Source organism: Caenorhabditis elegans, chromosome I (assembly GCF_000002985.6).
Source record: "Caenorhabditis elegans chromosome I".
NCBI lineage: Eukaryota > Metazoa > Nematoda > Chromadorea > Rhabditida > Rhabditidae > Caenorhabditis > Caenorhabditis elegans.
The window spans coordinates 9748317-9762053 of NC_003279.8; the positions used below are offsets into that span (position 1 = coordinate 9748317).

General features: G+C 33.9%; 3 protein-coding genes and 5 non-coding genes across 8 annotated transcripts; 5 read left to right on the forward strand and 3 right to left on the reverse strand.

Moving 5' to 3' along the window:
* Window positions 1-200: 200 nt before the first annotated feature.
* spp-25 (Saposin B-type domain-containing protein) lies at window positions 201-1637 on the reverse strand. The gene is made up of 3 exons (NM_001037888.4): window positions 1484-1637; window positions 567-649; window positions 201-411 (listed from the first exon to the last, which is right to left on the reverse strand). The coding sequence occupies exons 1-3, from the start codon at window positions 1598-1600 to the stop codon at window positions 273-275; spliced, it is 339 nt and encodes a 112-aa protein (NP_001032977.1). The 5' UTR covers window positions 1601-1637; the 3' UTR covers window positions 201-272.
* Window positions 1638-2865: 1228 nt separating this feature from the next.
* Window positions 2866-3020, forward strand: K02A11.12. The gene has a single exon (NR_101607.1). It is a non-coding gene; the product is annotated as a small nucleolar RNA K02A11.12 (small nucleolar RNA).
* Window positions 3021-3026: 6 nt separating this feature from the next.
* Window positions 3027-3153, forward strand: K02A11.11. Its single transcript, NR_050431.1, has one exon. It is a non-coding gene; the product is annotated as an Unclassified non-coding RNA K02A11.11 (non-coding RNA).
* On the reverse strand, window positions 3027-3153 carry K02A11.5. Its single transcript, NR_050432.1, has one exon. It is a non-coding gene; the product is annotated as an Unclassified non-coding RNA K02A11.5 (non-coding RNA).
* A 915-nt stretch (window positions 3154-4068) lies between these two features.
* Window positions 4069-4211, forward strand: K02A11.6. The gene has a single exon (NR_050433.1). It is a non-coding gene; the product is annotated as an Unclassified non-coding RNA K02A11.6 (non-coding RNA).
* Window positions 4212-4284: 73 nt separating this feature from the next.
* K02A11.9 lies at window positions 4285-4426 on the forward strand. The gene has a single exon (NR_050434.1). It is a non-coding gene; the product is annotated as an Unclassified non-coding RNA K02A11.9 (non-coding RNA).
* Window positions 4427-5805: 1379 nt separating this feature from the next.
* Window positions 5806-9584, forward strand: sur-6 (Serine/threonine-protein phosphatase 2A regulatory subunit sur-6). Its single transcript, NM_060190.8, has 10 exons — window positions 5806-6117; window positions 6456-6553; window positions 6608-6864; window positions 6914-7049; window positions 7297-7366; window positions 7418-7582; window positions 7631-7755; window positions 7805-7941; window positions 7988-8162; window positions 8532-9584. The coding sequence occupies exons 1-10, from the start codon at window positions 5922-5924 to the stop codon at window positions 8658-8660; spliced, it is 1488 nt and encodes a 495-aa protein (NP_492591.1). The 5' UTR covers window positions 5806-5921; the 3' UTR covers window positions 8661-9584.
* Window positions 9538-12471, reverse strand: F26E4.2 (Tnp_DDE_dom domain-containing protein). Its single transcript, NM_060191.2, has 4 exons — window positions 12371-12471; window positions 11112-11156; window positions 10935-11064; window positions 9538-9712 (listed from the first exon to the last, which is right to left on the reverse strand). The coding sequence occupies exons 1-4, from the start codon at window positions 12467-12469 to the stop codon at window positions 9573-9575; spliced, it is 414 nt and encodes a 137-aa protein (NP_492592.1). The 5' UTR covers window positions 12470-12471; the 3' UTR covers window positions 9538-9572.
* Window positions 12472-13737: the final 1266 nt, after the last annotated feature.

Below are 13737 nucleotides of genomic sequence, written 5' to 3' on the forward strand. Positions count from 1 at the left end.
AATTTTCTTCATCGAGTTGGGTGAAATAGTATTCAGAAATAATATAACTTTAATAAAATGTTCTTCAAAAAGCTTCTAGATTGTTTGCCTACCTCTAAACAGTCTGAAAATCATCAAAAGTACTTAGAAACTTTTTTCTGAAAATAAAATGTTTCAACAACCCTGTCAATCAGTAAACAAGCAGTGTTTCAAGAAGAACAACACCATGAAAATTATATTTGAATATTTAAATTCAATGAGTATAAAGACATTAGATAAACAAGATAAAAATTTCAGCATAAAAGTTCTCTTTGACAAATTCGATATGAAGATGTTCCTTCTTGAAGTTGTTGAAGTATATCAGCAGAATCTTCATCCGCAATTTTGTGACATTCTTGATCAGTGAAGCCGTTCAAATTTAAATCACATTGTCTGAAAATTGTTTGTGTTGGGAAGGCAGTTGTGGTCGGAAGGTAATGAGCCGGAACTTTGATAAAATATCGGGTACATATGACTGTTCAAGAAATGATAAAATAATTAAAGTGACGAAGAAATATGAGAATAGACCAAAATGTGTTAGTACTTACTGGTAAAGAGATTGCCGAAGTTGGTCAGGAGTTACATTTGTGAAATTGTTACGATACTCATATCGGACATTATTAAGGATTACCTGAAATCGGAAGAAAATTTAGATTCCTATTAGGTTTTTTGTTGGAATTATTATAATAATCGCATTCAATTTCTAAAAAAACAGGTGTTGAAATGTTGAAATGTTGAAAATTTGCAACAAAAAATATTCCAAAAGTTGTTTCTAGAAACTTGCAAATTATTGAAAAACTTACATCAGCTTCTGTAACTGACGGAAGAACTCAATTTTGAAGCAAAAGTTGGGTTCATTTTTTGAGATTTTTCCTAAACTTTTGAACTTGTTGCTATTAGGACGTACAGAACCCCGTCTTTGTTTATTTCTAAAAATCTGATTTTTTCGGCATATATTTCAAAAGCGAGCATTATTGGAAATGTCTCCAAACGTTTTTCTAAGTCTATTTTATGTTTAGGATGTTTTGTGAACCTGCGAACAACTTGAGGTGTTTTCAAGAACTTTTATACAAAAAAAAGAAAAATTCCACAAGTCTTCCAGATTGTTTGGGTACCTCAAGACATTTCAAAAAATTATAAGTCTGCATTGTCGGCATTTGTAGATTTTGCAAAAATCCACCTTCTCGAACAACTTTACTGGCCGCGAAAATAGCAAAAAAGTTGTTTTAAAAAATAAATACAGATCAAGCTGTTTTCTAATTTAAAATGCCCGTCTGTAGTTAATTTTTTTTTGTAAAAACCTATATACGTTATTTTTTTCAAATGGCATAAATGTTATTTGGAAGTACAAAAGTGAGCTTAACACTTTCTTCAAAAAAAGCTGAACAAATTATTTTTTAACTTATCAACTTCCCATATTTCCTTTTAAAAAAACAACCGAGACCGAAATATAAAATTTGCTCACCTCACACATATGACAATTAGGTCCTGACCATACATCAATTCTTGGTTGTGGAATTGTAGGAATACCTCGACTCAAAACAAGAACAAAAAGAGCCGAAACAAGACAAATGTACTGCATGACACTGCCCCAAAAACTGATTCGTTTTCTTCATTTTGTTCCTTCTTCAGTAGCTGCTGCCCCTTGTCAATTTGTTGACGTCATCATTTTATCAGTGGTCGTGAGCTGTAAATTTACTAGACATTTTCGTGCACAGCCACATGCTTTTTCAGGTTTTTCGAGTGGAACGATCTAAATGGTTTTTGATATGTATTTTCATGTACCTGGTTATTGCTCTTTGTTTTCAAAAATAAACTCCTTATTCTAAAATTTTAAATGTTTATCTTGTTTATTCAAAAGAACCCTGATAGAGCCTACAATGCATTGACTGAATATATTTTAATCATTATGGGTAATTGGAGTTTGCAGCCGAATGTTTTGCACAAAAATCAGTTTGTTTCGGCGGAGCCATGTAAGCCCCTCTACTGCTCTTGAACATTTGTAAAATATTCAGAAATTTCAGAAAAGCGATTTAAAACGAGGTGGAGTCATCCATAACATCCTTAGTTCTGAATGTATCAAGGAACGAATCTACAGCGTCAAAGAACCTCGTAGCATTGGTAAAAAACATCGCGGTCAATTTTGGAACCATTTATCGGCTGGAGCTAGATTTGTCTTCTTCAAAACTTTCTGTCCATTGTTCAAAGAGGTTCTGAATTCTTCATTTTCAATTTTGAAATAAAATATAATTTAACGTTACAAATTATATAATGAGAGAGGATTCAGCAACTTGTCAATCAACTTTAGAAACTATTCAGTTTGACGTTCAAGAAGAACTTGTAGTATTATTCCAATACTCCAGTTTCGAATTTTGGACGTTTTCCGATCTCACCTCGAACGAAATGCTGTCAAATCTAAGTGAAGATATGCGCCTTTAAAAAGTACAGTAATCCATTCGCCGTTTTGGAATGGTGTAATGTACTATTTAAAGGGTGTAATCCTCTTTGCGCGACCTTCATTAAAAATATTTCGTTTGTGGCGAGACCTGGAAAATCGAAACTTACAATTGTTGATAATTTCGGGAACTTCAAAATCGCCCATTCTTTTTTCAACTTCGCTCTTAATTTCCTTTTTTCGCAGTTTACGGACAATTTTTTCACAAGTTATTTTAACTTTGTGAATAATAATTTTGCCATTAACCAAAAAAACACTATTTTTTAATAGAATTTCTTTTCTTTACACCCATCTTACACTAGATTTCTAGTTCAGTACAAATTGGCTACGGTCAACAATTCAGCACGGCGCCTAAGACGCAAACACCGTGTACACGATGACGCGCAACTGCACACTCTTCGGTTCAAATTGTGTTTTTTGCGTTTGAGTTCGTTGATTCATTTTTTCATCTATTTCTTCCGATTCATAGGGTTTTCTACTCTTTTTCAGTAATTTTTTTATTATTACGCTTGGCACAATGAGAATTCTCGCGATATTGCGTTAAAAATGGCTGGTAAACAGGCTTCGGTCGAACGAAGGCGGTAATGAGAGTCGAGTACTTGAAGAACATACTCTCAAGTGGCGACTGATCGATTGGGTTAAGGTGTGCTCGAAAAGCTCATTTTTCTTGTCATTCGATCTACTGTGAAAATGAAACTAGTTGGAATTGTCTCGAATATTATTTGTACCCTTGTTGTCCTGTTTTGAGATTTCCATTTCTTTGACTCGGTTTTTTTTGCGGCAAGCTGAGTCGACATATTTTATGTTTTTTGTATCACTTCGCGGCCACATTCTTTTCTGTCTTGATATTTTATTTGTGCTTCCTCTTTTTTTCTGCTTTCTCCTTTTCTGTACGCGTCTCCGATAATTATTCATGTAGAGAGATGGAGAGAGAGGTACTAGTGGTAATTGAGCAGCATGAGCATGAGAGAAGAGCCCTGAACGAGCCGAGTTTTCAGAGGAGCGCAGATATTATATGTATGTTTTGGCAAGCACGAGAGCAACACAACCAGTTAGATGAATACGAGTTTTAGTGTTTTCAATGTTTTTTCCAAGTTTTGAGCCATTTTTAATTTCGAATTTAATTTTAAAGGCACTACTAAATAATTGCAAGTATAGGGAAATTATAATTTTATCAACCTTGAGGATTTATTTTTTATTCAAATTTTTGGTCTATATTAAAAACCACTTGCACATTGTCAGAATTTCTTCCCTAATGAGCAAAAAGCGAAATTTTCAGCAATTCGATCACAAAAATCATGTGTTTCCGGATTTTGTTATGCGAAATTATCTAAATTTTGAAAAATAACTTGTTACCGACTTACATCACATCTCTTTTTCTTCGTTTTCTTCCTGAAAACAAATTTTCGGCAAGTCCCTAAAAAGAAGAGCCCAACTCATTACACTTTTTGCGAACACTAATTGACCCTACTTTCACTGAACTAAGTTTTCTTTTACGAAACGGTCAAAATGTGCTTCCAAATAATGATAGTAACATTTTTCAAATAAAAAAAGAAAGAGTTGACTGTCCATCAATGCTATTAGCTTCGCACACAGTTTCTTTGTGTTCCATCGTCGAGCTGTCTGCGTAACTCGTTTAGGTGCACTGTCTCGTGTTTCATACTCTGCGTCATTCCGTTTTCGCCATTCGGTTCGTCGCCGGCGCCATAGCCAATCGATTATTTGGTTCTTCAAGGCAGTAGTCGCCCATCTCTTCATGTCTCCTCGCGCTCCCTTCGGAAGAACACTGATATCTCTTCTCGCTCCTTCTCGACGTCTTCTTTTCCTCCCCCACCATGTCTTCTGCTTCTCCACCGGCTGATGCTGTCGTCGCCTCATGCTGCACACGTCGTTGACACTCACAGGCCCGCACACACATGGAGGGAGTGCTCCATCTCTCGTTTTTGCCGCTTAGAAAATGGATGTATATTGTTTTTTAATCCATCATGATTCCTTCCGTCTCCGTTTTTCACTTTTTATTACATTTTGCCAATTGGATTTCTGTTGATCACAACAATCTTATTCAGCATTTTCCTTATTATTATTTTGAAATAATCAAGCTTTTAACTTTTGAAATCATATTTGCTTTCTGATCAATAATTTTTTGTTTCTATCGGAGGACAGCTGATAAGTAAGAGGTTCCTTCTCGTGTAGTCATGAGTAGTCATTGATTATTTCCGTCTTGTTGTTGCCCTCTGGCCAGCTGCGTGAAGTTCTTCTCTGCGTGATCGCATACTGTTTCAGTCATTTTCCTATGACTCATCTGATAATTATTGATCGATCGATTGGTTATCTACCATTTTGAAAAAAAAGTTGAAGTTATAATCTGATTTTGCGCCTCACTCTGCTCATTATTATTCGGCACACACGCACACATACACACTCATTTTTGTTTCCTTTTCTGTCTCTTTCTCTCTACGGTCTGTCTATTGCTCCGTTTTTGGTTAACTGGAATTCACACAGGTGAGGGAGCGGATTAGGAAGAAACTTGAATAGAAAAAAGAATTCAGTGAAAATGAGATGATTAGAGAACTACCTCGAGCCATGTATCTCTGCTTTCGTGCTTTATGAGCATTCAGTGTTGATAGTAATAACATAATGAGATGACTGAAGAGACGCAGATGTTGTGAAGAAGCTCGAATTAATCTCGCGCGTTTGCTCTGCGCCGATGGATTAAGAGTCCCTTGGTTGGCAGACGAGATCTCGGTAAGCATCATCTGCTTGTTTTCTCCAACCAAATCTTCGTGCTTTTGACCAACAATTTTTTTTTGACTAAAATGCGGCGATCAGAGAGATATTACTTATAAATTGATCTACGTAAATTAAGCATCCATTATCAACATTTTTGTGTTATTTCATTTTCTAATTTTGTTGCACTGAAATGCACTCAAAACCGGTCCCTTCCGTTTACAAATTGCAAATGCGCCCTTTCGCACCCTAGTTTTTTTGCCCGCGTTTCGTCATGTAAATTGCGATAGCATTGCGGCACCGCTGTGATTCTCGGTCATTTTTGTGATCGAATCAAACATACAAACTTTTAAACAACGTTCTTTGTCTCTAATTCTCTGACCTGAGTGTTCCATTCCTTTTGACTCTTTGAAAAAACTTTGCAGCTATTTCTCTTTCAAACAATTGTCTTAATTTCCTGTTTTACCATGTTGTGCTTTTTCTTCATCACTCGACAGATTTGTTGCCTAGCAACCTGCGGCATGAGGATTTATGCTTCTTTTTTTCCCGATGTCAATCTCTGAATTCCTAATCCAATTTTGTATATAATAATTTCCATTTTTCAGACGCATTAAAAATAGTCGTCATTCCCGTGTCTCAAACACTTTAATCTTCGTCACATCCAGTGATTAGGAAGGGAAGAGAACCAAAGAAACAACGAAAAAGAGGAAAAATTTGAATAATGGTGATGGAAGTGGACGAACCTGCAGTTGCGGCGACTACATCGCAAAATCAACCGCAGGAGCATGCGAATGACTTTGATATGGATACCTCCGAGGGACCAATTGAGAACGATGAAACATTTGAACCGGTAGATCAAATAAATTGGAAATTCAACCAGGTGAAAGGAAATATAGATGCCGATGTGCACACGGAAGGTAAAAAATTGTTACTTGAAATTTCCCTACGTTTTTGATACTATTTCTTAAAGACGCACGATTTATTCAGAAAAAAGTTGGTGGTTTAATTGCCTTGTTTTTTTTTAAAATTAAAATACTACTTAGTTCATTTTTTGCGAAATTTGTCATATTCTTTTCATTTTTCTGTGAAAATTGTTTTAAATCAGTTTTTAAAGTAAAACATTCGAAAAAAATTACCATAAACATTATTGCGCGCCGAGACCCATCTGAATTAATGCGTGCGACTTTAAGATGATATGTCAAAAATTAGTAAAAATTATGATGCCTAGAATACTGAAAAATCGAATAATTTTCAGCCGATGTGATCTCTTGTGTGGAATTTTCACACGATGGTGAATATTTGGCAACGGGAGACAAAGGAGGACGTGTTGTAATTTTCCAACGAGATCAGAGTGTAGGTTTTAGTTTTTAGAAAGACGAGAACTGTTTTAAATATTTAATTTTTCAGGGAAAGTATGTGAAAGGCGTTCGATCGAGGGAATATAATGTTTACTCGACATTTCAATCTCATGAACCTGAATTTGATTATTTGAAATCACTAGAAATTGACGAGAAAATTAATCAAATTCGGTGGCTTAAAAAGAAGAATGCAGCCAATTTCATTCTCTCGACCAACGACAAAACAATCAAGCTGTGGAAAATTAGTGAAAGAGAGCGTAAAATTGGAGACGATGCATGGAATCTGCCTAGAACAAACAGAATCAAGTATAACATTAATGATTAAATATTTTAAATATATAAATATAATTTTCAGCACTTCCTCCTTCCGAGGTCGCTTACAAATACCCTCGATCGTGCCAATGGAGTTGATAGTTGAAGCAAGTCCGAGACGAGTTTACGGAAATGCTCACACTTATCACGTCAACAGTATTTCAGTGAATTCTGATCAGGTATTTTAATAATTTTTTTTTGTGTTCAGCTTTTTTCAATCCAAAGTATACGATGAATCAAAATCTCAACAGTATAACCTTCTTCACATGTTCGGCGTATTTTTTTAACTATTCAATTTATTAGAAAAATAGTACCAGGTTGGCTGAATTCTTTTTTGTGAAAATTTAAAATGTTTGGTACTGCAAGGACCAAAATATCAATTATGTATAAGTGAACCGAAATTAAAAATTATATTCCGATTTTCAGGAAACATTCCTATCTGCCGACGATTTGCGAGTTAACCTTTGGAATCTGGAGATTACCAATGAGTCTTTCAGTGAGTTTTGAATACTTGTTTTCAAAAAATTTTAATATCGATTTCTTCCAGACATTGTCGACATCAAGCCTGCTAATATGGAAGAACTTACGGAAGTTATTACTGCCGCCGAATTCCATCCAACGCAGTGTAATTGGTTTGTATACTCTTCATCAAAAGGATCTATTCGATTGTGTGATATGAGAGATCGTGCTCTATGTGATGCGTATGCTAAAAGTGCGTTTGGTTCTGTGTATTGATTATATAAATAATATTAATTTGCAGTTTTCGAGGAACCAGAAGACCCTCAATCTCGATCTTTCTTCTCGGAGATTATTGCATCTGTTAGTGACGTCAAATTCTCACATAATGGAAGGTACTTGCTTACGAGGGACTATCTTACTGTCAAGGTAATTATTAATAATTAAAAAGAAAATTTGAACAACTTTTATATTTCAGGTGTGGGATTTGAACATGGAATCACAACCGGTAGAGACATATCCAGTGCACAATTATTTACGAACAAAACTCTGTGCACTCTACGAAAATGATTCAATTTTCGATAAATTCGAGTGCGATTGGAGTGGAGATGACAAGTAATTAATTGCAGTACTTTTTCATATTATAATTTTCTTTTTGCAGACATATTCTCACGGGTTCGTATCATAATCTGTTCCGTTCATATGCTCGTGGCAATAACCAAGATGCGAAAACTTGGGAAGCTCGGCCTCAAGAACCACATTCACAGCTCCGATCTCGATTTGTTGTACCATCAGCGAAACGGAAGAGAAACAATCTGTCATCAAGCGGTGAAACGGTAAGATTTCAATTAAATTTAAAAAAACGTCTTCATGTTTAAATGGGTCTCTGCGCGCAAAAAAAGTTTATGGTAGTTTTTATTTTTATTTTATGCGACTGCTTCTCGTTTATTTTTTATTTTTCAATATAATTACTTCGTATTTAGCGACATTTTTTCGCTAAAAATACACTTTAAACGACGTAATTTTATTGAAAATGTAAAATAAACGAGGAATCAGCCGCATAAAATAAAAGCACAACCGTAAATTTTCTTGATCGCCAAGACTCATCTGAATACATCCGTGCACCTTTAAGAATGCATGTTAAACTCTCGTGAAAATATGATAAACATATCTTACTTCAAAATCAACAAAAACCCAATTTACAGACCGAAGAGGATCTTTCATCTGATCAACTTCAATTTGATCGTAAAATATTGCACACAGCATGGCATCCAAAGGATAACATCATTGCTCTTGCTGCCACTAACAATCTCTACATCTTCTCAGATGTTTAAATTATTGTTTTCGTAAACTTGTTGGATTTCGTCCTCCCCCAATCATCATTTTCCCTTTTTCTCAATTTATCCTCAAATATCACATTCATATAACTCTAAATTTTTTTTTCATATTTTCCCCATATTTTTGTGAGTCAATTCTTTCTCAAATCCCGTCCCTTCTTTCCCGTTTTCGTAGTCCTCATGTCGACTTATAGACATTTAATCGCGTATTCAATGTTACTCGCTTTCTTTCTTTCAAATCCTTCGTCATCGTAAATTTTTGAAGTAAAACAGGAATAAGCTCTTAGTTGGTTTCTATTTTTCAACTGTTAAAGTTGTCTTTTGCTTCCAATTTGAGATAGAGTTGTACTTTATTATTCTTATAGCTTCTTTTTCTTTACTCTCTCCCTCTCTCTATCCTCTCATATCATTCTTGAATTACGTGGCCCGTTTTCTATACTTTTCCCTCACTCTTCAACTCCAGTGTTCTCTTTCTTGTCTCTTCCACCACCACTTTTAAAAAGATAACTGTAGATCCTTAACCCCGAATCATTCGGGTCGTGTCTCTCCCACTTTTAGGATGATTTCTCCTGTTAGATTCACAATGTGTTTCACGACTTAATCCTCTTGTTTGAAAGCGTGTGAAGGTATTATTCTCACCTTGTTAGCTCCATTCTGTAATTTTGAAAACTATAAAAATCGCCCAAAAAATTTTTGAAATTTTTCCGACTTTAGTTATTTTCTCTCCACTTTCTCTGTTCGTTTGTCTGTCACAAAATTACAAACTTTCAAATCAAGAATCTTGACATAAATTTTTGTATTACTTCCCTCATATTTCTTCATCATTAAATCCCCGTGGGTGTGTCTCATCATTAAGTCTTCCTTTTCCCATAAAATTGTAAGCAATATTTATTTTCCAATCATAAAAACTCATTTATTGAATGGAAATAGTCGACAAATGTACAAAAACAATAATAATAGTATCACATTTGTGGCGATGAGGATTTCAGTTCCATGGCGACGATATGTTTGACGTACTAGTACTTGTGCATCATATGTGACTTTGGAGACTGAAATAAATTAGAAAAATATATTATTGGTGTCTCGACACGACAAATTTATAAATGCGAAAATGTGCGCGCCTTTAAAGATTACTGTAATTTCAAACTATTGCTGCTGCTGAATTTTCACCGAATTGCATAGTTAGAAAAATGGAATATAACAATAAAAGCATAATTTTGAACAAATAATTAGAAAAAATTTAAAAAAAAACTCGATGAAAATTCCGAAGCAATCATAGTTTGAAATTACAGTACTCTTTAAAGGCGCACAACATTTCGCATTTAACTAAAATTTGTCGTGTCGAGGCCGCGTACCGTATTTTTGACGCGGATGTATAAGAGAATAATTAATTGAAAAAAATCGATTATATTACGTTGGATTTTGTTTTGAAAAAAGTACAAAAGTTATAACTTTAAAAAATAGATAAATCGAATCGATGAATTATTTATACTTTGATTCCTTTTGACTTGATAAATATCATTTCCATAGACAAAAAAAGGAGAAAACTATATTTAATCCTTAATCCAAATTCTGACATTTTTATTTTTAAATCGAAACTCTCTTTCGGACAATTGATATTATTAGTTAACATTTACATCTACAAAAACAAGATAATCCTCTAAGGTGTTGTCAAGACAGAAAACATACGGCTGATTTGTTTAGTACACATGGCGAATTTTCTTGAGGGTAAGGGAAAATACACAAAAAATAATATGTGCATTTCCTGTGCAGTTTCAATTTTTTAAAGTTTTTTATATTTCAATTGTTCGAAAATATTTTTAAGGGTGGAGTTCGGAAATTGGGTAGTTTTAATGTACTCGGAATCGATATGCTAAAATATCGCAAAAGAAAACTGATAAAAACAGTGAAAGATGTACATTGCCAACTTCAAAAAATTCGCTAATTCCCTGTTTGAATTTCTTCCAAAATATGAATTCATGTACACTTTTGGATCAATCAACGACTTCTGACTCCACAAACTCTACCTGACATATTGGAATATTCCGAGAATTTTAAGACTAAATCCCTATTTTCCAAACTCCATCTTGAAACAAAAATAAATAGATTCTCGACAATTTACTAAAGAATATTGCAAAAAAAAATTCAGATAATTTTCAGAAACCCCATTGGTATAATAGTATGATAACTAAAAATCCTTCTAGAGCAGTTGTCGTCTACTGAATATTAATTAATCGATTGAAATTATTCAAAAACTTGAATTGAACTCACGATATCTCTTTGTCTTCTGAAGACGTGTACCAGTTGCTTCTTCACGCCATTCATTTGCAACTCCTCTTGTAATTGCAGTTGTCCAAAGAGCATTTGATTCATGTTGTTTTTCGACAACACCATCCAACATCTGATAAATTATATTTCAGACTAATAGCAAAAATATCAAAAACTCACTCGCCGCCCATCACCACTGTATGTCACTTGTGGTTTGCGCTTCTTCTGGAAATGATTTTGCATATACTTTTGTTTTTTTTTCTAGTTTTCATTCAACAAATTTTCCACTTTTTTGAGCAAGAGTAGGCGGACTGAGCCTCGGTGGGTTTGAATTTTCTCCTTGCTAAAATTCAAATTCCCAGAATGGAAGTAGTCGCTAAATTGTACAGTAAATTTCCAAAAGCATAGGATTAAACACAAACAACAAAAACGATAATTTCGAATGATTGTTTGATACAAATTTGTAAGATTAATGACGCCAGAAGAGGAACACAAAATACTAATTTGAACACTAATTTGATACCAGAAACTACAAAAATCGGCGACGTAAACTCATTGTCTAAATTATTTCAGATTTGCAAGCTTATCATTGAATTTAAAAAAGAATTGCCACAGTTCTTGGAATCTTGTAATATCTTACAATTTGCAAATATCAGAGCACAAGACAGACTCTTGAAAAAGACTTTTTTGGAAGAACGTTTGAAAACATGAATTAGGGTATTAAAATAGACGTAAAATGAGTTGATCTTTGAGATGTGAGACGTAACTTTAGAAGATTAATGCCTGATAAACAAAGCGATCGATTTATTAAAGAGGAAGTATGCGATTCCATTTCTTTCATATCAAAAAATATTATTTGAAAACTTCCAAATAAAAAAGTGAAAATGCAATGATTTTTTATAGACTGGATATATCGGATATATCGGATATATTGGAAATGAATACAATTATGATTTACCATATTATAGCCTTGCAAGAAATTTTTGAACTTTGACAGCTCAGATGTCGGTTGTCTTTTTTTAAATGTCAACTGACAAAATGTTTTTCATCACTTCTTCTATAGTTTTGTAATTAATAATATTTTAATATCTAAAAATGAAACGAGATATAATTTGTCTTGTAAGTTAAGTCGATAGTTGTATGTAAATGGAAGAATAATTAGTAATTCTCAAGAAGTTTTTGGCAAAATATTTGAAAATATAAAAACATTCGCATTTAAGTAAATAGTGGAACTTAAAATTTATTTTGATGAATTTCCTTTTTTGAACTACATAATTTTTTTGGTCTATGTACATGAGACACATGTTCAGAAATTTACAGACAAAACAGGAACAAGTGGTTAAATCTAATGAAATTGACCAAAGCAAAGGATGTTCAGCGTACTTATTTTATTCTCAACGAATTCTATAACTTGACAAAATTATTTCAGAATATCTTACCACATCGAAAATTTGTTCATCACCATCTTCCTGTTGTTTTCCTTGTGCAAATTCATCAAGTTGTGATGGATCAATTGGAGAATTGAAGATATTGATCATCTGTATTAAAACATAAATTAACAATTAGATTCTCGAAAATTTTAGAAAATAATAACAATAAAGCAGGAATTGAAGAGGAAAATGAACAAAATGGAGGCGGTACTTGAAAAAAGAGAAAAAGGGTCGGAAGAATCGATCTTTCTTCATTTCCCTAGGCGTCTCTTCATTCCTCAAGTTATCACTAAACACCGCCAAAACGGTGTCATATCAAATTAACATTTTTTGGGGATAATTTGTCATCGACGGAAAACTGGGGGGGGGGGTATTGGGTGGAGATGTAAGAGAGATGGGGTTTCGAGTAGAATGAGTCAGAATTGAAAAAAATAGTTAATTGATGGAAAGACCATTTGATCTACATGTTGGCGGTGACCATGTGATAGATCAACTCGCAATTGAATTGGTTTTTTTGTTTTGATGTAGTGCAATTTCGTAATTTTTGAGACGCTTAATTAAAGGCGCACAGATTAATTAAGATGGGTCTCATCGCGAAAGTTTATGAGAAAACTTATCTGTCCTTTTATTCTAAACTCTGTGAAAAATTTCTGACTTATTTCAATGCAACACCAATTAAACAAATATACTTTTTTGTTTATTTTTCAGAGGATATAGATAAGCTGGCGCAGTTTAAATGGTTCGTTAAAAGTTAAATTACAGGCTTCCGGTAAATCTGGCTACTTATATATCTGCTATCCTGAAATCTAACACTAATATAGTAATATTCAACTTTGCATAACACCTCTAGTTGTGTAACTTTGAAAGCCAAAGAAAGTTTTAAAATATAAATAAAAGCATCTACAATGTAGACAAGATGATATTCTTTTTGTTTATGTAATGTTAACTGAACAATTTGAGTGATTAAGGTCACATACTATTGGAAACATGGGCAAACACACGTATATACGCAACTACAATCGAAATTTGTTTAGCCAAAACATGCAACTGATTCTGATTGAAAAACAAACATATGGCAGAACTTTGCATGACTATGGGCTTAAGGAACTAATATATTATCAGTTATTATCAGTTGCGTAAAACTATTTTTGATGAAAAAATAAAGTACCAGGTTCTCCATTTTTTCGCAAAGGTCTTCCTATTCTCTGATTTTTCACAACTAGAAAAAAAACAGGACTTGGCAAACAAAGAGCAGTACAATACTGTTTAAAGACTCATGCTCTTTTTTTGCAAAACAACTTTTCGATCGCATGCTGGCACCGTATTTTTCACATCTGTAAATGCACACAAATGTCTATCTGCCTTCTAGGCGTCCT

Excerpts from the sequence above, each read along its gene's own strand:
- spp-25 (NM_001037888.4), bottom strand. The coding sequence starts at position 1,600 with ATGCAGTACATTTGTCTTGTTTCGGCTCTTTTTGTTCTTGTTTTGAGT. Across the intron at positions 650-1,483 it reads CTAATTGTCATATGTGTGAG|GTAATCCTTAATAATGTCCG; the intron begins GTGAGCAAATTT and ends TTCCGATTTCAG. Across the intron at positions 412-566 it reads CTTCGGCAATCTCTTTACCA|ACAATGTGATTTAAATTTGA; the intron begins GTAAGTACTAAC and ends AACAATTTTCAG.
- sur-6 (NM_060190.8), top strand. The coding sequence starts at position 5,922 with ATGGTGATGGAAGTGGACGAACCTGCAGTTGCGGCGACTACATCGCAA. Across the intron at positions 6,865-6,913 it reads CCTAGAACAAACAGAATCAA|CACTTCCTCCTTCCGAGGTC; the intron begins GTATAACATTAA and ends TATAATTTTCAG. Across the intron at positions 7,050-7,296 it reads TTTCAGTGAATTCTGATCAG|GAAACATTCCTATCTGCCGA; the intron begins GTATTTTAATAA and ends TCCGATTTTCAG.
- F26E4.2 (NM_060191.2), bottom strand. The coding sequence starts at position 12,469 with ATGATCAATATCTTCAATTCTCCAATTGATCCATCACAACTTGATGAA. Across the intron at positions 11,157-12,370 it reads ATGAACAAATTTTCGATGTG|AAGAAGCGCAAACCACAAGT; the intron begins GTAAGATATTCT and ends AATCATTTCCAG. Across the intron at positions 9,713-10,934 it reads TCAGAAGACAAAGAGATATC|TCTCCAAAGTCACATATGAT; the intron begins GTGAGTTCAATT and ends AATTTATTTCAG.